Here is a 27,422-nt window from a genome sequence, read left to right as displayed (position 1 = left end):
TGTCAGATAATACATTATGTAGGTTTAATAGTCGCACACAGGGAGAAATGCCCTGTAAACAAACACACATGGAAGATGGGTCAAAAAAAGCTACTTTGGACTATTTCTTTGAGTTTGGAGGGTGTTGCAAAAGTACAACATTTTAAATAATTACCTCAATGGCCTGAGTGACAACACTGCCAGAGCTTTAGCCTTACATTTTGACACTGTGAAATAGACTAAAGTTATAGTGGGGGCTTTGATAGACTAATATCAATGTTATTTACAGTGTTATAAACGATATCAACAAGAAAAATAGAGGAGACTTTGCAGGGCATACACACCCTGACTAATGTATTGGGCCAGGTAAGGAAACACTTTGATGTTTGCGTTAACAAGGCTGTAGGATCCATATATACAATGCCCAATTAGAACTATACTTAAGGATACCCCTATGACTAAAGAAGAGAGAATGAAGTAAATGAGGAAATAGACATATAATTATAGAAATTGGACTAGAAATCACAATGCATTTATAAATAATACTAAGTGGCAACGTATGATTAGAACTTTGGCCGCTAACATAGTAAACAAATGTTGGCATTTAACAAAAAACTGATATCGCTTAAGGAAATACTTACCATTTGTATAGCTGAGTCCACGTGGTGCTCATGTGTTAACAAAACCTGTTTATGGTAATTTATATAACCTACCAGTCAACCATTAACCATGCAAGTTTAGTCATCAGTTTGTATACAGAGGTGGTTATTCTGAATTACATTTGTAAAGAAAGGTTCACATGCACCCAGAGCAGATTGGCTGGCCAGTGTAGTGATTAAAAAAATCTCTATCTATGGGCCAAGATTTTGCACTGCTCTTTTATCAAGATGGCTAAAATGATTAAGATCCTAGATTCCGGGAAGTTGACCCTGTTGAGACCTGTTTTCAAAAAAGGTGACAGCCAACCCTGCCAATTAGTCTTCTTAACCCCTTGAAGTGGCAGGTAAAAGCTTTGCTAATCTACTTTTTTTTAGCAAAAACATGGGCAGAGCAAAGATCTCTGCTCCATCCGTTTTAATTTTGGGTTTCTCAAAGGATGCAGCACCAAGCATGAGAAGGTGCTCTGCTTTGTTGCTTTTCATTGCTTACAGTGCAGCCTTTGACAGTGTTGACAGGGAACTGTTATGGAACAAGCTTATAGACTGAGACATTCCTATGGGCCTTTTAAATATGTTGGTTCAGCTCTACAGCGCGTCCTATTATAGTAAAGCTGGACAATGTTGGGAATGTTACATGTATGATCGTCACTAACCATGGACTCCGGCATTCTAGCCTCTCTGTTTATCCTTATAGCCAATATGCCTCACACATTGGATTGTATTAGCAACTACCCACATAAGATAGCTAAAACCTGAATCGGATGGATGGGCCATGCTAACAAAATTGTCTTGTTAATTTTAATCCAATAGTGGCGCGAACTATCGTTGGATGCTGGATTCGCAAACGTGGCAGTGTGTAGGTATTTGGAAGCTGAAACATGTTCTAGAGCATAGCATATTCTTAGACTTTGGCTTCTTAAATATCAATTACGTAATTCAGAGAAGAACAAATATATAGTGCTGCAAGGAATTTTTCTCTCCATTAAATGCCAAGATCCATGCTCTTCCTGGCCTATATCTCATATTGATGAACTGCCCTCTCTCTGCATCTGTAGTCTACCGCCTAGTTTCTGTGACCTCTAAAGTGCCCTTGGAACGGCCAGAGCGAATCATTTGGCAGTCTGAAATGCATGTGCACATATCTGATTCCAACTGGTCGATAATGTGTAAAAGCCTGAAGAAATTCAAACCGGACCTGGATTTCCACAATACACAACAGAGGGTTATAGCCTGTCTCTATTGGTGGTTGTGGAAGCTAAAAGTATGTAAACTTCCCCTATCTGATGCTTGTTTTAACTGCAAAAAGGAAATCGGAACCAATACCCATATGTTTTGGTCTTGTGCGAAAGTATCTCAATATTGGTAACAAGTCTTCTCCCGAATGGAGTTTGAAAATCCAGTCAGTACTCCCACGTACTCCACTATTCTGTGTGTTCTGGGCTTATTCCCAAATGGGCGAAGTTTTCAGCTGGAGTTACAAATTTGACATACAAAGCATTGTTACTGGCTAAGAAACAGATTTTGAGGAAATGGAATTCTAATGGGAACCCCAACTTGAGGACTGGTTTCAGAGTATGTTTGCTTCTAGGGAAAAAGTTTCATATGCTAAACAAAAATTTTATTGAAGACTATCAATTAATTTGGGCTATGCTGTATTTATTTTATTTATTTGCATTTTTAAAGCGCTCACACAGCCCGGGGCATCGAGGCACTGCTAACAGTAATATGTCTTAGTTGCGTATTTATAACGCGCTAAATACCCAGCGGTTTCTAAGCACGGACCCGGGGATCGAACCTATGTTGCTTCGTGTCGTCTTGTTTCCAAGGAGAGCACGTTGCCACAATGACTTGTATGCTTAAAATATGACTTATGAAATCTTATAATGTGTGTATGAATAATCTGCAGGTTTGGCTCTCCCTCGTCCCTTTTTGCACCTAGTGTTTGCTCATGTTGTTTGTCCTGTCTTTTCTTGTGTTGTGTGTTTGTACATTGTTGTATTCAGAGACAAGTGTGTAAAGTGGGGTTGGGATATTCTGTATTACAACAATATGAGATGTTTTGATTAGTTTGGTATGTTCTGCTTTTGCCAGATCTCTCATTGGATTACTTATGTTACTCTTTCTTTGTTTTTTATTTGTATTATATTTTGTCAACACTGTTGTATACTTCTTGTATTTGATGGATTGAAAATGATAAAATCTTAAAATAACATGGCGTTTTTGCCATTTTTAAAGCCCAAACTTGCCAATGCTTGCTGAGTTCAGTAGCTTCGGCGTGTCCCTGTTTAAGCTTTTTGCTACCAGAGGTCCAGTCCGGATTTCTTGAAGCCTATTGGCGACTCCCCACATCTGCTTGGTTGAGCCCTCCGCTTTGGAACCATTTTCTGGGCCATCTTACCGCTGCATATCATCACTTACAGGTAGAATCTTCTGATTGGCTTTGGGTAGCTGCTGATGTCCAGAATGTGGGTCATGCCTTGTGTACCTGCCAGATATTCAGCTGACGGGGCCCGACGGCATCAGCAGCCATTCTTTCTTGGGGCTGTTTTATACTGTGCCACTGGGAGATGTTTTCTCGGGTTCCCACTTCTTCCTAAAGTTATTCTCAACAGATTTTCTACTCCTGGCTAGAAGTTAGATGTCATGGGTATGTAGGATCTTTGTTGAGTCCAGGTGCAAGTCCTGGAGAAACGAACCATGAAAACGGCACCTGTGGAAAATCGCAGATTGCTCAGACTTGTTATTTGAATGGTTTTCGTCAAACATGCTGCAGTGAGTAATATACCTGTGGGTTCTGGGGTGGATGATTATTCAAGATGCTCCCCCTCAGATCTTCCCCTTGTCTGGGGTAGAGATACCTGGAAGGCAAGTCTTTACTGCAATTCTTGTAGACTTCAATTTGGGATGCTCCTATTCTGCAATTTCCCTGCCTTGGTCCATCCATCTTCCGACCTCTGGAACTCTTTCTTGGGGTCTGCTCTGGCCTTCTCTGGGGTTGATCATCACAACATCTGCTCCTGTGGGTAGAACATACTTAACACTAAAACCGGATGGCCCTTTAACTTTTCCAATTAATTCCTATGGAACTGTGAACTTAACCCAAACATTCCTGAAATTGACTCTGGGGTACTTATCTTCCCACTGGACATTTTTCCTGGATTCCTTTGTGGGGGGAGGGGAGAGCTATGGGCCAGGTTTAATTATTTTTGCACTTAACTGTGATTGTATACCCATTTTTAAAAGCAACCCTTTAATTTCTGCTATGGTAAATGTACTTGAAACACTAACTGCTGTATATATTTTTCCATGAAATCTAACAAGACGGTAACTGTTGCTGAAATATTTGATTCCTGAAAGCTTTTGGATAGAATGTACCATGGTTCCATCCTTTCAGGGCCAGTAATGTATTGTTAAAAGTGACTGTGCATTAATACCGTTATAATCTCTTAGGTCTAAATCAATTGGGAGTAGTGTTTTAGGGCTTAGGGATTTCTTACCTATTTTTGCTACTGGATGTGTTTGTTGCTGACCATCAGGTCAGGGGGCTCCCACATATAGTAGAATTCGGTTGTGCCTTAAGAACATTGCACTAAATTCTGCATTCCATTAGGTTTAAGGATGCAGAAGTAGACGCGGGACACAAAGGTGACATGTTTGTTAGCACAAACCTTTATTGAACAGAGAATAAGGAAAACCCTAACTGTCACTATAACTAAGAGGGTTTTCCCCGCCTCAACCAAAACTAAGGATAACGTCCAAATGTTGGTCAAAAACATAGTCCACTGTCCTATGTCCCAAACTATGTCCGTCCCTTACACTTCAACAGAAACCTATAAAGTACACTACACCCTGCTTATAACAGGATGACTCCCTCCTACGGGATGTTTTAGGCAGTTCATAAATGATGGGGGAATATCCTTCTTCCCCTACTGTCACTAGGCTTTTCTGTATTGATGCCCACAGATGGGGAGGAGGTCTGTCTCTTGCTCTCGCTCGCTCTGGCTCTCGCTCCCTGTCTCTCTTCTCCCCCCGATCCCCTGACCTTCAAAACAAGATTGGCTAATGTCTCCCTTCCCCAAGCCTGTCTCAGGTTCTTTCAATAGCCTTTTTATTGTTCAACTTGCCAAATGATATATCTTCCTTCTTCAGTCTTCTCATAACTTGTGCCAAAGGATCTCTCACTTCTCCTGGACTTCTTGTGCCATAGGATCTCTTTCTCTCCCCTGGTCTTCTCATCACTTGTACTAAAGGATCTCTTTTTCTTCCCCAGGACTCCTCTGGTCTTATGCCAAAGAATATCTTTCTCTTCCTCTTGTCTTCGCTTCTCAATATTTGGGTCCCAGACCCCCTTCTCAGTTCGGTTATGGCTCTTAATTAAGCCCAGTTCCCTATCCTGCCAGGCGTTATCTAGCATGTGCAACTCTGTTTCTGTGTTCGGGTCATAGGCCCCATATGGCGGATTGACTTTTTAGCTTAAAATAGCTAGCATGTACTTATCAGTTCCGTGAACATCGCCCTGCTCTTCTTCATATCAGTACTTTTGGAGTCTTTCTTACTCAGTCTTCCTTGTCACAATACACCTTCCTGACATACATTGCTGCTATGTATGAGGAAATTAGAAGAGGAGTCGGAGAGGTTGGGTTGCTTAGGCCCTATTCATATGGTTCATGTCTTGGCAATATGATGGTGTACATACTGTGTTCACCATTGATAGTCCTCACTTCTCCCACAGAGGTTGTCTTAAGTAAAGATTGTTCAGTATATCACTGTAGTCTATTTACTGAAGTTCTGTGTGCACTATTTGTACCCCTATGTCAACCTACAACCCCTATCTGAGTGTTAAGCCATGTTGCTCTGACCACCTTACCTTCACTGAGAGTTTTGACTTCCCTTTCTTTTCAGGTGTTTTGTCATTCCCCCTAGAGTTAGTAATTGTTGCATCCTTAACAGAAGATGGCATAAAAACGGATTTAACACTGTGCCATGTAGTTTTAGTCCTTGCCTTTCCTTGGGCCACCTTGCTTTTTGGCAGCCTTCCTGCCTTCTTTCGAGAAATCCCATATAAGTTAATGCATTACCCAGTATCGTTCTTGGATTCCTGGGCCTGTACCGTTGTATGGGTGAACTGGTAAAGGCTGGGTTTGGGACTGTTGGACCGAATACACATCCCTGCAAGGAAGTGTTCGTTGCTTGGTAGATGTGGAGCTTGTGGCTGTCCATGATTGGACAGCCCTTATCTTTTTAGTTAGTGCAGATACGGTCGACTGGGGCAGCCCCCAGGCCGGATTTGAGATAAGGAGCTTTGCAGACATTTTGCAGGTCTGCCACTGGCGCCAAGACTTAGGAGCCCACACTGAAGACCCAAAGACTGCTGCCAAGGACAACCAGCATTGCAAAAGCCATCTACCGGTGAAACACAGCTGCTTTTACTACAACCAGAGATGCCCCTTGTCAGTGCTTCAACCCTTGGACTTGTGGCTCTTCTGGCATACAGGCAAAACACTCCTCTAACGGTAAAGCTCTGAGAGTCTGATTTGGCATATTGGGACCATGTTGTATATGCTGGCTGGTCCCTTGTTGAGGAAGAAGTTTCTTGTTGTAGCTTTCTCATCTACTTCATTGGGATACCCAGTGATTGATTGCATATTTGCTGTCTACTTTAATTAAATCTTTTATTTCTTTGAGATGTTAACCTCATTTTTGGAAGTGAGGTCTTTTTAAACCACCCACCCTGACTTAATTCACTTAATTTTGGGGCACGTGTCAGTTCTTAAATGATGGACAGGGTCCCTGTGCACTGATTCTATCTATTATAGCACTACTGCCTCCATGAAGAAGTGAATTGGAGGGAAATCCTGGGTTCCCATTTTTGTGACCTGTGGGTATTTTGCCCCATACAAAATAAAGCATATGCAGGCTGGTGGCAGTGGTACTGTTTTGTTTTTATCTTTGTGCACTTCTTTTTTTTTTCTTTTTTTTTTTAACATCATGGTAGCTATTTGTGCACCTCAGTGCTAAAAATGGCTGTCTATGTTGTTTAAGGCTTATCTTTATGATTTACTGTCCTTTAGGTCGTTCTCTTCCCAGGCTCTGGCTGGATCCCGAGGAACAACTACTTCATGTCCCTGGAACTGGATTGTGTTTGGGACTACAGACCGTCCCAAAACACATCCTAGACTTTGTTTGAGGTCATGGCTGTACCAGAACCAGCTGTTCACAATTGGACAGCCACCCATGGTTTGAATGTTGCGTGGCCCCTGATAGATGGGCTTGGCTAAGCCCAGGCGCCAGATTCCATACATCTGGAGCAGATGAAGAGCCATTCTTCATTGACCATTGGAGCAAAGGATCCAAAGCATAAGAGGCCACAGATGTATGCAGGAAGACTGATGCTGGTAAAATCATTCCTCACACCGTCTACTGCAAGGCAAAGTGCTGCTCTTCTGTCAACAGAGTAGACCTTCCATGGTACCTCCCTCGACCTGGAGGCCATAACCGATTCTGAGACTTGCATCACTGAGGTTAACTTCATGGAGCTCCGAAGAGGAGATGTAGCTGGCATCCACTACCCAAAGAGGGGGTGGGGGGCTTCTCCTGTGCCTTGATCTCACACAGCCTGGTGCAGTGAAACACACATTGCGTTTTCCTTGTGGGCCCTGGACATTACTGGTCTGATGCTCTATATCAAGAAGTGTCCTGTTGGAGCATAGCCCTGGTTTCTGTGAGAAACCTGAAGGTCTCGCCAGCTAGTCCCCGGGGATCTGTCATCCAAGTGGCCAGGACGACACAGCCATTGCTTTTGGATCCAGTTCCTGGGGGTGTGGACCAGTGTGGGAGGATCACCTGGATGGGGGGGGTCTTCGGGGAGTGAAAGTGGGACACTGGACGGCGAGACGTGGTATCCCCTTCCCTATAACCCATTTACCCCATCCTGCCAGGTAGGATTCTTAGGGATTCACCCCCCTCCCCCACACTTTTCCGATGCAAACACTTTCCCACGGACAACTCACTATGAGGGAAAACTGATTAACACCCGAGCTGTATACCCGACATGTCACAACACGGTGGTGAGGCGCAGGGTCAGGCAATTACTGATCATTACACACACCGGACTTCCATCACACTCCCCCCACACGGATAAAAGGCGGAGCATGAGAGCACACTCTGAGTGAGGCAAAGCACATCAGGAAGCAGCAGTTCCAAGATGGCAGTTTAATATATGCTATTATATGATAGTTTATTTATATAACGCCTATACACAATGTGTTTCAAAGCGCTTCAAGGCAAGGGGGGGACAAGGGAGAATACAATGACATTCTTACATGCCATGAACAGTAAGGATGTGAAATAAACTATCGTACTCAACCTGAGGACTTTTCAGATAGTGCAAGAGCTAAGACATAGATAAGGAAGGGAGAGTGAGAAGGAAATGGAAATAGACAGGCGACTACCGTACTAGGTCTGACGACATTTCTGGTAGAGCCGCAGAAAGACAAAAGGTGAGGGAGAGGGGTGCAGAAAGGGAGGGGAGTAACAAAACAAGCGACTATCGTACTAGGCCTGACGACATTTCAGATAGTGCTGAAGGGGTTTTGGGAGAGGAAAAAAAAAACAAGTAAGGGGAGGGGCGAGGAGACAGACAAGGTTGCTATCATACTAGGCCCAGGGACAATTGTGAGGAGTAAGTGCATACAGGGAGGAGATAGGGAAAGGGAGAGGAGGAGCGTAAGCAGTCAAGAGTGGAGAAGCAAGAGGGGAGAGCAAATACAATTGCAGAAGTCAGTAGTTACACATAATGTTGCAAGCCAGGATACAAGATGAAGATGGGAACAGCATGATTCAGGGCCACCATGAGTACAAGATGCAAAGGAAGTCCAGCATGAGAGTTGAGAAAGGTTGACACACCATGAATCAATGAAGTCGAGAAAAGTCTAATCCAGAATTGGCCACAAGACGGTGATGGTGAAACCAGAATGTATCAGGACCGACTCCTGCAGAAGTAGGCTGGAGGGGGAGCAGGGTAGAAGCAAGCAAAACGGGCAACACCTGGGTGCGAGAAGGGGGGGGGGCACAAGTCAACATCATGGGGGGATAAAAGGGGGGTGGGTATGGCCTGTGGGCACAGAGGGAGTATACGCATGTTGGTGCATGCTTAACTGCTGTCTGAGCAGGGGGTCGGGCCCTGGGTTCTCCTGGTCTGAACAGGTCCAAACAGGCAAATACCTTTTATTTGTCTGCCCTTTGGTTCGGAAGCCCGGGCGAGAGACGCCCTTGATCTAAGAGTTAAGAGCAGGAAGGAAGAGGCAGGACTAAGAAGGTGGGTGATGCTTAGGCCAGGTGACCTAGATCCAATTGCACCTGCTCCCCATCTGCTAAGGAAAAGAGGCTGGAGGGCTCCTTAAGTAGGGAAAAAGAGCGGCAACCAGGAAGGCACCAGGTGGGCGGGGCTTGCTAAGTGGGGAAAAAGAGCGGCAACCAGGTAGGCGGGGCTTAGGCCAGGTGACCTAGATCCACTTGCACTTGCTCCCCTTCTGCCAGGCTAATACAAGTCGAAAGACGGCGAGACCGAAAAGGAACACAAAGGAAGAGCCCTTGACCTGTTCACCGAAAGACCTTAACTTTTATGAGCCTTTGGGAATAGAAAACGTAAGACCTGGAATTAAAGCTGAGAACTCCTGCATTGTGCGTAGAGGATACCCAGGGCTCTACCGGATCGATAGTCAAGGCAGGGAGAAGCGGTTGCTGCTGTGGTACTGCCCTTGGCTCCTACAACAAAGAAAAGCAAGTGAAGGCAGCTCAGTAGGTGAGTTGGGGAGACTGATACCAACCCGGGCTGTCTGGAACCCAAAGTTGCAAGAGCAACATTGTATGAAGGAATTTGAAGAAGACAGTGCATGAGGCGTATGTGGCAAGTGATGCAAGCATAATTAATGCACTAAATGAGTGAAAGAACTTTGAAGCAACGATAGATACTGTAAACGGAGTGGTCCGGCACTACATCCGTGCTCATTTGCTCATTCGAAAGTCTGTTAGGTATCCAAACCCGAAGGGGACTTAATGCAAAGAGAAGGAATTTTAAAATTGAAGTGGTCCTGCAACGGGTCTAGCTTAAACCCTGTGCATATTCGAATTTCTTCGATACTTGATTGAAATTTGTCCAAGCTCGGCTGAGGGAGACTAATTCTGATTTAAAAGGGGATCTCAGCCTGGCTGAGGGTGATCCGTGATGAACCGTGAGTCACCCGAAGGAATATCTGGCAGACATTGTGCTAAGGACACCTGAGCCCGTCTTAGGGTGATCCGGGTGAATAGTGAATCACCTAAAGTGAATATGTGTAGAAATCCAAAGAGGGAAATAACTTGTTTTTGTTTGGTTGCATCAGGCCCTCTGAATGAAGAGACTTTAAGGAGTAAAGAGACCTACATACGGAAGGTCCCAATGTTATGATTGAACTGTGTCCTTGTGCTAATGAAGCCAGAGACTGTGCTATGCTCGAGTGAAACCACCTTGTCCAGTGGTAGAAATGTGGGGAAGGGAGGCCAACGGCGTGAACATCCTGACATCATTTTAAACACTTTTTCCTTTTTGTAACCTTATTTCCCACGCTGTTTGTATTTAGAGGTAAGGATTGGCAATAGTTTTTTCTTTTTTTTTTAGTATAGGCCCTTTTATTTTGACAAGACACCACTAGGAATGCATTATTATTATTTGATGGTTGTGGCTTGCACCCATCTGTATATTTAGGATTAGATGAGCATTTATCATATCTTTGTTGTAGTTCAATAAACACCCTTGAACTGTGGTCAGTTGTGTCTGTCTTACTGTTGATACCATGCCTTCCTTACAGTTTCTAATGTGTCATACCTGCAGCCTGTGTTCTATGACTCATCAGGTCTTTAACATCCTGTGGGTTATCCAGCATTGTGGGATCTGAAGCAGACCCTCTTCTGCACCTTCAACCCAAGTCCTTCTTGCCCTTTGGAATCATGTCACTGATGTAGATTGGAACAGTGGGATGCAGCCTTGCCCAATGAAGCCTCTGCTCCTGTGGTCCCCAGACCTCCAAGGCCTCAACCTTTGAGTAGTTTTCTCGACCAGACCTGACTTAACTGTGATTGTGGTTTGTTCTGGTCAGGCTTGGAGGGGCTGGGTTGATGAATTGCATACCTGTTTTCAAATCCCTCTGGTCTCAATTTGATAACATTGGGCATAAAGTCCTTGCTACAAGCTACCCGAGCTTTGCCTTTGGTAGAAGAACCTGGGCATTGGAGTCCTGTTAGGGGATCCCTGGATGATGCCCCATTCCTTTGCAGGAAACCTCCTGGACGTGACGTGATAGTATAAATAGCACGCACTGCGTCCGTTGCCACACTTCAGTTTTACAGCATGCTCTTGGAACGGTTCGAATTGCCTCAGTGAATCTCAACGGATATCTTTACTCGGTTTTTTAATCAAATCTCCACAATGTCTACACCGAAGACGGGCTTCAAGAGATTTACGGACTGTGGTTCGTAGATGTTGATCACTGATCCACACATAATTTATCTCTGGTGCCTTTGCGAAGAACATGAAGTCATTGAGTGTGGCTCCTGCCAGTCATTGACCAGAAAGGCCTTGAAGGAGAGAAGATCAAAGTTCTCTGTAGGTCGGTTGGTTTCCAAGTCTCCATCTTCTACACCTTCGAAAAGAAATTCTTCGAAGGTAGAAGCTCCACCGGAAAGGGCCAAGAAACTCGGCATTCTAAATGGTCAAGATCCAGGAGCGATTCCTGTCACTCTTCCTCTTCGTTGTCACGGAACAAGTTGAAGAAACACCATCGTTCCTCATTTATTTATGAAAATATTTTTACGCGCAAACTAAAGCCCAGAGGTGTCTAGGCGCTGGGGTAGGCAGTACATCAAGAAAGACAGCGACAGATAACAAGTAGAGCCAAATTGGAAGATCAGAACTAATACGTTTTCAGCGCCCTACAAAAAGGAAAATAGTCCTCAATGGCTCATAGCTATGGGGCCGGGAGTGGCGAGTTCCAGTCTGGGAGCCAAAACTGAGAACGACCACCACCCACCCCCTAGCTGAGCCCGCTGGTACCTTGGTATTTTTAGAAGCAGCTGTGATGCAGAGTGCAACTGCTCGCTTGGACAGTATTGTTCGATCTTCATGAGGTATTCTGGACCTGTATTATGCACAGCCCAGTGAGTGATGCAGAGCGTCTTAAACTCTATCCTTGCCGCCACTAAGGACATTACCCAGTATGACCACAGTCATTTTGGGTAGAATTCCTCCTAAGAAGCCACTGCTGCCCTTCCATACAGCACTAAGGAATCAATTTTGAAAAATTGACAAAAACCTGACACCGCTTCTGCTGTGAACAGGAAGTTGCTGAAGAAGTACAGACCTTCTGTTGACCCCGACTTCCTTTCCAGGTACCCTTCACCAGAGAGGTTTGGTGGTGCAAGCAGCTACTTTCAGCTTAAAAGCTGCAGCTTATCTGACCATCCCCCCAGATAGACGATAAGAAATACGATGCACTGGCTAAGAGGGTGTTCTCTACTGGAAGCATGGCATTGAAAGCCATTAATGCATCTTGTGCTCTGGCAAAATACACTTATACATTATGGAATGTCATTTCCCAGGCAACAGGCAACAGAAAACATTCCTGAAGGGTATTGAGAGATGGCTTTAACAACCTTATCACTAATGGTAAGAATACTTCCTGCCAGTCCCTTAACTCAGGCCTTGTTGAGTCAGACTGCTTCAGCCAGTCTATGGGCTTGAGTGCAGGGAGAACAGGAGATTTGTGTGGTTACAAAAGTCTGGGTTTTCCCCCAACATACAATCAAGGCTCCTGGACATGCCCTTTGATGGGTCCAGCCTTTTTGTACCAAAGGCAGATGACAGCCTAGAAAAGTTACAGGTTTCAAAGGTTGCAGCCAAATTCTTTCGGAGCAGCCATTTGTCAGCTGCAACAAAACCTGCCTACATAGCCCTTGAGAGCGCCATCCTTTCGCTACTACTCCTCTCTTGGCCAAAGGGGGAGAGGTCAGGTTACCCAGGGAGGACAAAGGAGGTTCTCACATGCCCCCAGAGGCTGTGGAGGAACAACTGCTCATGCAGCCACCTTCTCACTGCCCTAAAACCTCTGAGCACTTTGCTCACAGGACCCTGGTGGGAGGAAGGCTGACCTGTCACGTCCGGACACGGGAATGCTAACTATAGAAGGACATAGACTTGATGCCGCACAACGCCCTCTGCTGTCGAAAAAGTTTAGACACTTCAAAGCGGAACATTGATATATCTTAAGATGAGGAATCCGTGGGAGGGAAATCTATCAGAAAGAACATTACCTGGGGTAAATAATTTGTTCTTTTGTGCCTACTTCTGTGGACACTTCTTGTTTGACAATCACTTGTTGATTTGAACTTTACAACAAACCCCTTTCAAATGGATTCCTTCCTCCCATAGATTCCTCAGCTTTATCTCCCCAGCGCAGATGGAAACTGTTCTGTCACTAGGGGGCTCAGTGCAACTCTACCCAACATGACATTGATGCCAGTACATCTATATATTGAGGCGCCCACGGCCCCCATTAGCTTAGTTCCTTTTTTCAGCTCACTCTGCTTGCTTCAGGAACACGGTTTCAATTTGAATTCTCTTATTGTGTGCTTTGCTGAATGCTTTGAATCTTCCGGTTTTGCATCCTGTGTCGAGTGTGGGGGTCAATTGTCCGTCTCCAACCCTCACAGGATCTGTCTATATTGCCTGTGAGATGAGCATGATTGTTAGGCAGAAACCTGTGCAGTTCGCTTAGGAACCACTGCAAAAGATTTAAGACTACAGGTGTTGGCAGTAAACCCACTTGGTAGCAGTCTGTACCACCCAGATTTACCTGGTAGCTGTGGCTGAGCAGTCAGACTTCCCTCAAGAAGAGTTAGGCAGTATGCAAAGTATACACAATAGGCACTCAGATACAATAGTACAAGCAAACACTGACCAGAGCTTTGGTATCAAAGTATATAATTATTTATTTAAAAACACACTGTTTGAAACACTTCAGCACTCTTATTGTAAAATATTCTAAACACAGTTACTATTGTAATATATACACCCCTTTTTACTTATCAGATAAGTCACAGTAAAACACCACTTATTTTCATACAGAGGTGAGCGCTTAACTAGATTGCACTCCAATACGTTTGTGAGAAAGGGAGGGAAAAAGACAGAATATGGAAAGGTACACCACTCTAAGATTCAGGAACACTATTAGCAAGGCAGAAGAGCAAAAGTCACTCGTGAGCCAATGTCCAAAGGCTGGGCCCACTCTTAGAGAGAGCAGAGCACAAATGCGCCCAAGATCACACAGTTACACTAGGCTTAGAAAGTCTTGCAGAGGGTTCAAAAAGAGTTTAGAGGGGCTTAAAGTTTAGCCAGGGTGTCCCAGACTAACCCAGGTTTGAAAGCCGGGGGCTAAATCTACCCTGTACAGTCGGTAGCAAGGGAAGCCAGGCGGGACACGGTACCTTTAGTGGGAAGGATCCTCCAGCGGTGGCAGTTGTTCCTGGTAGTGGGTGCAAGTTGCGTCGTCATCCAGGGGAAGAGAAGATCTCGACTTGGAGGAAAGATGAAGGTCGTTGCACTACCAGGGCAGAAACCAGCCGCAGAGTTTTCCAGTTAAAGGTGGTACCTTTTGTTTCGCGGTCGTGGTAAAACGTGGTATCCCGGTTGCCGGGGTGCTTGGCACAGGCAAGGCGGCCACGAGGTACGTCGGGAAGGCGAAAAGACGGTGAAACTGGTTATCCCCACCAGTCAAAGGAAGAAGACTCTCCGGCGGGAGATCTCCTCTGTAGTTGGGAAAAGTGGTGAGGCAGTCCAGCAGGGCTCCACCGGTAGTGGTGTCGTGGCAGGTCGGCTCAGCTTCTCACTCGTCGGATTCGTAGGTCCTGTGGCGACTTCTGAAGTTCCAGTCCCCAACGTCCTGCTTGTATGCAGCAAACCCCCATTCACTCAGCCTAGCTGTCGCTCAAACATGCTAAGTGGTGAGCCGGCCGGCTCGCCACTTGGGCCAATCAGGACGGAGTGCGACTTGAGTTGCCTAGGCAACTCAGTCCAGGGTGCCTAAATCCCCCTGCACCCCTCCTAAGTACCCCAGACAGAGTGGCACCACTTTGGAGGGCTTCTGTGGAGAAGCCCGCCAAAACGTGGAACAAAGGGCTCGACTTGGGTTGGAGTCACAGAAGAGAACACAAACGCCATTTTAGAATCAAGTTTTGGCAAAAAACACCAACCGGAGAATTAATATTAATTAAATAAACCGGCGGTATGTTCGAGGTTACCGTAAATAATTAAATAAAGGTGGTAGCCTAAAACAATGGGAAATCCCATAGGAAAATATTCGCAGTTGAATATAAAAAGTAGTATCCACTGCCACCAGCCAAAACTCGATCAGGGGGGACGGAGACGTGCCCCCTCGACTAACGGACCCCGGGGCAATTGAATTGCCCCAGCCAGTACGTCCACAATATGATGGTTTGTACTGGTTCTGTTCAGAATTTAAGACTAGTAAAGTCAATGGTGACTTTACATGCCCTGGGAGACAGTAGTCAGTCCCAGGGTATGGAGTCTATACTGGGGGGTGACTATGACACCCCTGTGTTACTGCACGGAGGATGCTGTGTAACACACATCACAAAAACACATGAAGCCCTATGGAGTAAAAGACCCCAAAGCCCATTAAACACATCTAGATTCAAAGAAACGCACTCAAATCATGTCCAAGTGTGAGGATAAGAGTCTCACTCTTGGCAGGAGAAAAAAATAAACCCCAAAAATCCAGCAAAGCTGCTGGGGGACTCACTAGGTTAGGAAATTCAGCCTAAACAGAGAATTCTCCCTAACAATGACACGGAGGACTACGGGTTGTGCCATTCGATGCACCCCAAGGCACTTTGTGAATGGGCAACAAAACTATTAATTTTTCTTCTGAAGTAGAAAGATGACAAACTGAGCTGTTCAAGGTCACGCAGCACAGAATGTCGAATTGAAGTAGGGTCTTGGTCCGCAAGGACAATAAGAAAAAAGCATTCCATAGGTCTTCTTCCCCCGGCAGGTCTTCAAAACTTAATTCTTCTTCCTCCTTGCAGAAACAGTCACCAATCCAGGGATTCCTCTAAGGAGCAGGCGCCACAGGTACCTTTTGCCACCCATTCCTCAAACAGTAAGGAATGGGAGACCTTTAGGCTAGACACCTTTACCAATACCCGAGGGTTGGAGGCTTCAACCACGGCTCTGAAGACTTCAGCCTTCGCCCCACTGGGGCCATCGGCGTCCGCTGTGAGCCGCGAGAGACTACACTAAATGCTGCAACTGTATACCCTTGTGCTCGGCTGCGCAGAATACGGGCAAGGATCCATCTTGAGGCGGCACTGCTGTCTTCCGACATCTGTCTTCCAGATCTGACCCTTTTCTCTGTTGCATACCTGGCACCAACTTTTGCCGCCATAGTTCCTCTGGAGTATATCCTGCTCCTTTCGGATGCATTTATGTCTCTTAAGGGAGTAATTTATGATGAAGAGGTTGATGAGGTTGAGCCCATCCCCTTTGGGTTGGAACCTCTGCGTCCATGGGATGTTGGGGATTTCCCAGACACATTTTACGGGTAAGAAGGGGACCTACTGGATTTTGCAGCTGTTTTGGAAGAGGCAAATAGTATGGATACCTCACCAAAATTCGACAGGCTCCCTGATCCCACCCCGGGTAAACCCCAGGCTTATTTTCATTGTTTGATAGCTAAGGTGCTTGATACTTAGGGTTATCGGCCCCTTCTAGACCCAAGCTTCAGTTCGAGTTGACCGATAATCTGAATGAGGGTCCACCAAGAGCGACCCCACTACCTTTTTAACGCAGCATTTCAAGCACCAGTTTTTGCATTATGGTCAAAATAGGCCTCATTCTCAACCGTAGACGGGGATCTGGCCAAGAAGCATACCAGTTTTTGAATTATGGTCAAAATAGGCCTCATTCTCAACCGTAGATGGGGATCTGGCCAAGAAGCATAGGGTGGCCCCTTCTGATCCGCTATTCCCGTTTTAGCTTCAGGTGGCCGCAGCCAATCGGAAGACAATGTCTTCCCCTCTTTGTTCTAAACTGGACGAACGAACGGTTGGATTCCTGGGGAAGGGTTTTCTTTCCATTAGTGCCTCCTGTGCTTTGGCCAAAGTTTACTTTGACCTTTGGTCTGCACATCCCTGCAGGTGACATGAGGGATGGTTTTGAGGCTCTGGTTAAAGATGGCAAGGAGGCTTCACTTCAGGTCCTCCAGTCTGGTCTAGGTACTGCCGACTGTGTGGTGTAGGGAAGGCATGGCATCAAAAGTATGACACTGATGCAATGGATACGATTTGTAAAACCTTTATTGAAAATGTTGGGGTGGGAGCACTGTGACGCGCCGATCAAGATGGCCGCCTCACCAGGGAGCTCTGCGGCCGCTAAAATCCTGACCCCAATATCCCACGGAACGGCGGTGCTGCTGGGAGATATATACTAACGGAGAGACGTATGAACATCCCCTGCAGGAGCCGAGCGACTTGGGGACCCCCCCCCCGCCCCTCCGGTGCTCTGTGCCTGAAAACACTGCCTGTAAGAACCAGGAAGCCCGCCCAACGGCTGCGAGTTTTCGCGCCAAAATCCCCTGGAGAACCAGAGTCCTGCGCCGAAGCCCGGCGCAGAGCCCAGAGGGGACACACAGGACCTCCCTCCTCCCACGGCGGCCCGACTGCCTCTCACTGCGCAGCCACAAATGGTAACAACCCCCCAGAGGGGCCGAGTGAAGGGAGCGTCCCCACACCGCCCGCCGCTTCACGAGACCTGAGCGGGTGACAGCGGCAGCCTCTGCAGCAACAGCACCACTTCACTGCTCACCGCATCGGGTCGCAGCGGGCCTCTAGGGCACGCCTGGATGTGTTATTCACGCACAGGTCACACCGCTCCCCGGCTGCGGACGAGCCCCCCTGCAAACCAGAAAGCACTCCTGGCACGGAGACCTCCAGAAAGGTAGGTGGGAGTGAGACGCTATTACCGCGGGTCCCACTGAGAACTTGGACCGCGGGCCCTCCTCCCCCTCTGCCCCATTGACTGCTAGACACACATAATCCTTTGGTCCAGGGCACCACCACGGACCGCTGCCCACTCCTTGGGGCAACATACTACAACACCACCATCAGTGGCACTTATAGCCAACTACAACACACGCGCCACCACCCCCATTATCCCAATGCCAGCAGACCACAGGCAAACCACTAGTAAGGCCAGAAAAAAAAGGCCCACACCCCCGGCTGACAAGGCTCGCACAATCTCCAGCACCAAAACACCAACATCCGAAATAGGGGATCAGCACGCAATATCCCCCGCAACTCCTAACTAAGCTCACCAACACATAAGCATGGCAGGTGGCGCCAAGAACAAAGAGAAGAGAAAGGGTCCAATGGATGCATTCGCCAACACCTCCAACCAAGACTACAACACAGAAACCTCCAAACCACCCGACAACCCCTCCCCTCAGACCCCTCGACACAAAACATGGCCCCATACATGGCAGTCATGGAAAAAGGATTTGCAGCCATCAACACTAAACTAGACGACATAGGTGACATCGCCTCTATCCGCACAGACATTAAAAAACTAAACACGAGGGTCACTGAGGCGGAGGATAGGGTCTCCAGCCTATAGGACACTGCCAATACCCAAAATAAAACCACGGACAAGATCCAAAAAGAAATCAAAGCTCTCCAAAACAAATGCGAAGACTTGGAATCCAGATCTAGGCGGAACAACATACGAGTGGTTGGGGTGGCAGAACATAAGAGCAACATGCCCATGGAGCACTTTTTGGAAGAACTACTCCATTCATTATTTCCAGACGCACAATTCTCAAAACAATTTCTGATGGAGAGATCGCATCGGGCACCAGTTCAACCACCACACCACCCCCTCCCCCCCCCCCCGGAAACACAGAGCACCACCAAGAACGATTATAGCCAGGCTACTCGGCTATAGAGATCGCGACCATATCCTCCGCCTGGCCAGAGAACATGGTCCCCTAACCTTTGAATCCAACCGTATCCACATATACACGGATTTCTTGATGGGAGTACAAACTGTACGAAGATCCTTTCGACCCAGTTTAAAAAACACTCGGAGATTGAAAAATAACATACGGAATGCTGTTCCCCAACAAGCTATGTATTCAGCACGCAGGCAGAACACAGTTCTTTGAATCACCAGAGGATGCCATGACATACATTGAACGCCACATCCTGGAAGTACCTAAAGAGTCCTGAAACAAACCCAAATCGCAAGCAGCAGCTCACTGCACTACAAGTCAATGATAGCCACGGCCCTCCAACAGGATGGGGCCACTTGATCACCCCCCACCACCCTAACTGAAGTTTTCATCAGCAACGTTGCAAATGGTTTTATGGGACACACTGCCCGATTGGGGGGGATGGGGAGGGAGGGGTGCTGGAGGGGAAGGCAGGGAAACTGACCAGTTGCCTGTACAAGACAATGGCTTGTTGCCAAAAAGTTTGAACATTTAAAACCAGTTTGCACAACTACAATAAAAACCTGGCAAAGCTGCAGAGGGAACAAAAAGACTATCACAGCATCAAGGCAGTAATATACATACCGCAAAAGACTCACGAATGGCTACTCAACAAATAACCCGTAGCAGCAGACTCCTATCCTGGAGCTCGAGGGGGCTCCTGAACCCAATTAAGGCAAGGAAAATAGTTGTATATGCTAACAGGCACAGAATTGACATCCTCCTCCTGCAAGAAACACACCCCACAGAACAAACGGCCAAATCATTCGGCCGAGCATGGGGCCCACAAGTGTTCACGACAAACTATTCATCGCAATCACGAGGAGTCCTGACAATAAATCACTGCAGACTCGGATTCCAAGTACAAAAAACCAAAATAGACGTAAACTGAAGATTTGTAATAATATGGGGGCTACTACACAGTCAGGAACTAATAATTATAAATACCTACGGCCCCCAATGTCGACACACCAGAGTTCTACAAACATATAGTGTCACTAATACCCCCAACAGAAGACTCAAAAGTGCTATGGGGCGGAGATTTTAACACAATATTGGATCCCGAACTAGACAGAACATCTACGACACAACGCTCGAACTGCAAAGCAGCACTGACCATTAAACAAGCCATGTCCTCTGTGCCACTAGCGGATGCCTGGAGAGAACTACATCCCAACACTAGAGACTATACCTTTCATTCATATGTCCACGGATCAAGCTCCAGAATTGACTACTGGCTCTGCTCCACAAACGGCACCTCCGGCCTGAAAGAATGCACCATACTACCCAGAACAATCTCGGACCACTCGCCGTTGGTGGTGGAGATCCTTATTGGAGCCCCCAACCCAGAACGCCACCTATGGAGAATGCCCCCGGACCTCCTACGTGACGTTTCACTCCACGAATCACTCCGGATCGAAATACAGGAGTTCTTTGATCGGAACCAAGGCTCGGTGAAATCACATCACAATCTGGGAATCCTTCAAAGTGTGGCTAAGAGGACACCTGATCTCTAAACATTGCTGAGAGTTAAGTTATTTGTTCATCTCCGTTGTCTAAACCTTACATTATCAAGTGAGTTTGGTTAGTCGTTTGTGGGAAACTTTTTCATGCCCACTGAAGTTGGCTTCTCAGGATCAGTAGTGATTTGGAAAAACACCTCCTTACATTGAGTTTGATATCGAAGTCCTGTTTTCGCCTGGCAGCATGTCTTTGAGGATCCCTGCTGGTGGCATACGCCCCCCCCCGGAATAAAGGAACTGAGGCTGTCTAATGCTATTTTGAATTACATGGAATACTTGCCACTTACCTCATATATATATAGCTGCGGGGCGGGATATTGGAAATTTGGAAATATGGTTATGGATTAGTCAGTCCCCACCTCAGGGGGTCTTGATTTGACCAGAGGAGGGGGCATACACATTGGGCTCCAACTCCCCCCTACCCCTGGACCACTCCCGGGTTGCAGAGCCCCTTCATGCCCTTGGGGTGAGGACCCCTAGTTCATCACACTCCACACCAGATCTTCAGACAGCTTGCAGCTTGGTCCTCCACATTGTGACTGCTCTTACCAACATAATCTCAACTACCTTAGTTCTTCACCCAAGCAACCTTCTATTTCTTTGACCCAAGCATCTGCTTTTGTGTGGGTGGGTTTTCACAGATAGTGGGGAGAGGGCTTCTGTTCTTTTTTCTGAGCAGTTAAAGTGGCTAACTGGGCAACTATATCCCAAAAACGTTGGAAGTTTTTGGATTATTGCATTCATTAAACTACAATGTGAGTAAAGGTGGACATAAAAACTTTAAACTATCATATAATGTAGAGATAGAACCCAGATTGCATGAGTTGTTTTTACAGCAACCTCAGAGCAAACGGACCAAGGCCTCATCTAATAGCAGAAAAATTAACCAATTGGAGCTGTTTATCTGATAAATACTACTTTAGCATTAAAATGTATCCGCATTCATGGGATGTCTGATTGCTCTCTGAAGAAGTCATGCTCTCAGCGTGTGCACCACAGACGTGTTGTATGATCGTCCTTTGGAAGGAGCAGCCAGCCAAGTGGGTACCCCACTAGTGGCACAGCTACCAGTTGTTTCCACTTGGGCTCAACTCATGCCAGTGATATTGAACAGTAATGAAGCCAATCGGTGTAGACGCAGGAAAAACGATAATTTCTGGGTTCTTTTTTACATGGCTTTTGCCATGATGCATAGGCTGCCTCTATACATCTACATATGGACAGTACATTTCCTTAGTTCTTTTGGCAACAAATGTCTGACATTTATATGCTCACACATACACTCAAATCTATCTTAAGGCATGTAAATGCTGTTGCAACTAGTTTTCCACTAACTGAAGAGCCCTCCACTCCCACCCTTTATTCCTGTGCCAACAGCATGGTTTGCACAACTATGTTGCCACCTATCCTGTTAATAGTGGTTGGCTTGCCTCCTTTGAAGTGACAATGAGCTGCCAAATCGTTGTTGTAGTATCAAGTGTCTTCTTCGCGAACCTTCCTTCTGGCTCACATCCAGCATGTGCTGCAATCGGTATTCAGTATGCTGTCCACATTCAAATGCAGTACCTGGCATACTCAAAGCAGCTAGGCCTCCTTGGAGCTGCTGCCAGTGAAGAAGAGGAGGCTAGTCCAGCAGCACTACTTGGGGGTTCCTAGGCCTGGTGATGTGAGCATTTGCAGGGGGAGAAAGCATCTTTTGAATCCAGACTCAGTGATTCATGCAGACCTGTAACACACACAGCAGCACTGCAATGATATATCCATATCAGCCTCTGATAATTTAATTGTCAAGTACCCTCAACCTATCTATTTTTCAAACTGGCAAAACAAGATTTTCAACTTAAAAATGGCTACTTCCGAGCTTCAAGTTTATGCTATAAACATGCACCTCTGTACATTTTTGTTCCAGCAAATTCTGTGAGTATCCACAAACAGACTCTGCTTTTCACTCTTTGATCATATGAAATAAATTCGATTTTCAATATTTCATAATTTTGTTTCTCATTCCAATAGGAAAAACACACACACCAACAACATATCACTCCCATTGTGTTGCTGCCTTACCAGTTTTCCTATGTATTTGTATCTTGCCTGTTTTTAGTAGGCCTCACCAGATGTCGAACCTGATATGTTATATTTGAAAGTAATTAAAAATATAACTGATGCTTATTAAGGCAATATTGCATTGAAATACCATGTAATCATATGATTGAAGCACGTCGTTTTTTTTATTGTAAACTAAAAGCATAAAATTAGGATACTTCTGCAGATGGGTCTTCACTTGCTCTAATTGTTTGCTTAAACACATCCTGGAAATGATTGAAGGAAAGTCCAATTATATGCCCATTGTTATAGGCTTATTCCTATGGCCCCATTACCAATGATTTCGGGCATCTGATTATGCTTGTGTTGGTGCTTTTTCATACTCGGGCCTAGCAAATTCTTTAAAATCCCACTAGTCCTGCAGGGTGAGTTCCTTGGTTAACATACTCGACCTCAGAGAAATGCACTTGCCCCATGGTGATGGGTGACAACATATTGACCAGTGCTTTCTGTAAAGTGGAGCATGTCAACATAAGCACACTTCATATTTGGTGCAATGTTGGCAACCAAAGGCCAGCCAGGCACAGTAATTTTTATTTGTCATTTACTTTAAACAAAGTTTGTTTGCAGTAAATGTCAAAGGTTTCAAACCTCTCATACTCGCCAACAAGGTAGAGTACCATGCAAATGGTACTCGCCCTTCATAAAATCTACTCGCCAATGCGAGTGGACTAGTAGATTTTGCAAGCCCTGATACTCCTGCAAAGGTTTGTGTCCGTTAGCCCTGTGAGTGTTGCAAACATTAGACACTTGTCTGGCAGTGCTGTTCGTATATACTTCATATTTGGATGTTTGCACAGTGCCACAACCTAGTCAATCAAATAATGCTATTTGAACCTCTATATATTTGTCTGGCAGTGCTATGATGCGTCTCTGAATATATGCATGTTGGCTTATGTTGTGAATGCTCTTAATTGCAGGCGTGCGTCTGATAGTGTAATGTCTCCCTGAGTTCCAGGTGAATGTGCCGTACATAGCAGCAATTGACGCTTCTCAAAAAGCTTTTTTGAAAGACCATTGATAGGAACAATGCTTACTCAAGATGTATTGCAATGCAGCTTCTGATATGATGTTCTTCTGTTTTAGGAGTAATCTTATGGATCCTACTTGGATGCAGCCCGACCGTCTTAGCCCGAAATCCTCACTGCTTCCTACTCAGTCCTCAAGATTCTCGCTTTTCCCCCCTCAGACCGAAAGCGGGGCATTTCAAACCACTCCTGGTGCACCTACATTAGATGCAGGGGGTCTCTTTTCACGTCTCCTAACACTAGAGCAGATAGGATTCCTAAGGAAGGATGTAGACTCTGTACTGTCCACCAAGAAGCAGATTTCCTACTCAGCTGGAGGAGCCCTAAGCCTGCCAGTGCAGACCTACACATCTTCAGGGACTTCCCAGAATGACCCTGTGGCCATACCCAGTACAAGCCAGTACCAGCGGAAGCTTGATCGCATTGAGGCACTGAAGGCAACAGCAGCATCTCTATCCAACCGTGTTGAAAGTGAAGCCAGGCAGCTGGCGTGCGGCAGTATCAACTACAGCACAGCATGGAACTCTAAGCTGGATGTATTGCGTCCTTCTCAGGAAGAGGAACGCTGGGCAAAACCAGTGAGCCCCCCGGTGCGCGATCGTTGTGAAGACGCGTTCTCTACGCGCATACAGAAGATGTTGGATACCTGTGTGAGCCATGCAACCTTTGATGCAGACTTGCCTGGGGTTGGTAACCTACATGAGTTTAAGAAGCTTCCACAGACCATCAGGCCTCATAGTGCTGTAACCGGATTAGGGATAAGATCCTTAGGTGGTCACAGAGACGAAGAAATACCAACCCTACAAAGTCAAAAACATCTGGACCCACCGAACAAGGAATTTACACATACCAGCCCAGAGCACCAAGTTGTATCATCCCATGATTCAAGTGCAGGGTCAATCAGTGAGGGACCTCTACTTAGTGAAGGAACCATTTCTGAGAGTGAGGGAACTCCACTTGACCATTCACCCCAAAACATGGCTGAAGCCCTGAAAGGCAGAGGATTCTGTGTAGCTGAGGGCCCTCTTTATGGACCCATGAAAGAGTTCCAAAAGGATGTGGAGAATTACTTGCCACTTCCACCCAAAGCATGGTCATTAGCCCAGGAAGATAACCTATGGGAGGGGCTAGCAAAAGGAAGCCCACACAGCGTCATTAACATCTATGCAAAATCCTTCCGCTACGGGAAAGGTGAGTGTTCCATGACGAACATAAATTAGTTGCTGGAATCAGCATTTTTTGGAGTAAATGTCCACAAGTTGTATGACTTCATTTGTGCTTATCTCATTGTATGAACCAACCTTATTAATCATGCATGTGTTCTTGTAGTGATAGTTGACTGTACTGGTGTGTGAGTCTTTTGTTTGATGGGTTAGTTTGTCTCTGATGGGTTGATGTGTACCTGTCGCTTTCTAGGCGTTGAGATTTGTTATTTCTTTTGGGTTAATGTCTTGCGCATCTTTCTGATGGGTGGATGATCGTTTTTGCTCTTAAGAATTTCACTTGTCTTTTGTCTCTCAGATGTAGGCGATTCTGTGCTCAAGTACTTTGGTGGGTACCTTTGTTTTAACAGATTAATGTTTTGCTTAATCTTCCGTGGGTCTTCGTAGGGCACTTGTCTTTTGCCATGTGATGAGTGCTGCACAATTATTTTATGGATGTATGCATATTTACTCCAGTGGGCCTTTTTGTCTGGTCTTTAGGACAAATGGTTTTGTAGGTGAAGAGCCTTTTTGATGATCCAATGTGATTTTCTTTTTTTTGACAGGTGATGTATGTATTGTATTTCCCTTGCAGATCTAGGGCCCCCATTTTTCTGATAGTTCTTTTGTGAATGGTCACTTTCTCTTTGATGGGTTGGAAAATGTGGTTGTTAAATTTGTATATATTAAAGTGTTTTGCATTATCATGCTCATTGTCCTTTTAAATAGTTTCGGAGCATTATGGCCAAGGAGCGCAGAGGGATAGAAGTGCTATGTAAAGGGCAACTGTGCTAGGATTGAGAGGAGAGGAAGCCTTTGAATCAGGGGGATACTCTGGTGACATACAGTTTTGAGGACCATATTTGGACCATTTAATATGACATTGCTTTGTGTAGTTGCATGCTATCAATATGCATCTAGTAGCCGATGATGGGATGAGGTAAAGCAACCATGTAAATATTGAAAATGACTAGGGATAATCCCGAAGCTTTTCTTATCGGATTGGATGCGTTTTTGCCCTCGTTAAAAAATGTTTCTTCTAGATCTTTCTGATGTCATGGCCTTTTTGTCCATTGACTAGTGTTATTTTGTGTTTTTGCAGCATGACTTTGTTCTACACTAGCATGACTTGCATATTTCTCCCAACTAAAAATTCGGTTTGGCGTGATCTGAAGCATTTTGAAAGACTACTTTCTGAGTGTGGATAGAGGGAAGTGTCTGATGTCACTTTGAGAGGGAAAGGAAATGCTGAATACACTGACATAGTAGGTTTTAACTGCTTTATTTGCATAGGAGCGTGGTTGGAGAAATGCCTATAATGGTATATGGGATGAGCAACAGAAAAGGGTCTCCTGTTTGGCTAAACTATGCAAGCGGCATACATGAGGGGAATAAATACATCTTTAGGGTGAAAACAGTTTCCTAGGTCTCTAGTCTTAGTTTGATCATTCCTAGAAAAGTTTCCAGTTTGTATCTCCTGGGTTAACTTCACCACCAGGACTTTGTGCTCACAGTGTCAGGATGGTGGTTGAGCAGAAAATCACTGTACAGTTCTATTCCAAGGGAGATCTGGTGTCCCAGTCCAGTGGTCCAGTTTTCGATTCCAAATCTGTTGCCTCACCCATGGCCTCCTTCTCACTCTGTCTGACTATTTAAAGCTTCCATGATGTTCTCCTTTTTTAACCCTATGGCTTTTCCTTCTCATTTGTAACGTGCTTCTATATTCCCAACTCCGAGAAACCTTCTCTTGACCCCTCCCTTTCCTATAACTATCGCACCTTCTCTCTTATCCCATTCCTATCCAAACATCTTGAACAAGTGATATATTCCCAAGTCTCTGATTATCTTAACCTACATTGTCTTCCCATTTACCAATCTGGCTTTCATCCCATGCACGCTACTGAGACTACACTACTGTATTTCTCTAATTCCTTACTGTCTGCCTGTCTCATTAAACACTCATCCATGGAATCCACCAGGGGGCGCCGAGATGTACTGACGCATCTCAGCGCGTCTCCCCATCTGGGCATCGTTCGCGGGACCTGAGCCCCCCCCCCCGACACCCCCGGAGTGAGGAATCGCCACTACCCCCACTAATACTACGGTCCCGAGCACCCCCAGCCCAAGTTTGAGGTCCCGCGGAGACCTAGATCCGGAGATCGCAGCTCGAGAACTTCGAACGAGGGAGGCCCCTCCCCCCGGCTGCCCCGCGGCACCGCGTAGGAGCAGCGTTGAGCCCGGGCTCGAATCCGGCCAACAGAGGCCCAGACGACCCCAGCGGGCGATCCCGCCACCCATCCGACAGCGCCGGAGGCCGGAGAGACGTGCCTGGAAGCCGCCGCGGCTGCCCTGGAGGCGCAGCAGGGCGGCACCGCAAGAGGGGGACCCCCTTGATTCCACGGCGGGGCGGGTGAGGGTCCCCGAAAAACAATAACCCACATCCCGCCCCGAACATAGCAGAACTGAGAGTTTCTCAGCGACCAATACAGACGGGGGAGGACAACCCCAGGGGAAGTGAAGAACCCGGGTGAGGTTCTATGAGCTGGAGGTTAGCCCTACAACAGTTCCGTCGCCCTCACTCACCCCCTGAGCCTCGGAAGGCCTCTGGAATGGCGGCCCAAACACAGCAGGAGTCCGTGGACGCTGGCACGGTTTCTAGGGGGATGACGGCCCTGCTGGAGGAAATCAGAGGCTTCCGAGCTGATATTGCCCTCAGGCTAGACTCCCTAGACAAAAAGGTGAACACTATAGACGACAGGGTGCAGGCATTGGAGAACAACACAGCCTCGAGTGACATTTTCGAGACGCAATTTGACATGCGCCTGTCGGAATT

General features: G+C 46.2%; 1 protein-coding gene across 3 annotated transcripts in view; it reads left to right on the top strand.

Moving 5' to 3' along the window:
• The window catches only part of CEP350 (centrosomal protein 350), a 2,433,119-nt gene that overhangs the window by 406,788 nt on the left and 1,998,909 nt on the right, over positions 1 to 27,422 (top strand). For all 3 annotated transcript variants that reach the window (XM_069641456.1, XM_069641455.1, XM_069641457.1), the window contains one exon: positions 23,446 to 24,578. In XM_069641456.1, coding sequence (XP_069497557.1) covers positions 23,446 to 24,578 — 1,133 coding nt within the window. The remainder of the gene's footprint in view (positions 1 to 23,445; positions 24,579 to 27,422) is intronic.

Source organism: Ambystoma mexicanum, chromosome 1q, assembly GCF_040938575.1.
Source record: "Ambystoma mexicanum isolate Mex_15411 chromosome 1q, UKY_AmexF1_1, whole genome shotgun sequence".
In the NCBI taxonomy this organism is placed as follows: Eukaryota; Metazoa; Chordata; class Amphibia; order Caudata; family Ambystomatidae; genus Ambystoma; species Ambystoma mexicanum.
The sequence above is the reverse complement of the archived record's forward strand: the minus strand, read 5'-3'. Positions and strand labels throughout refer to the sequence as shown.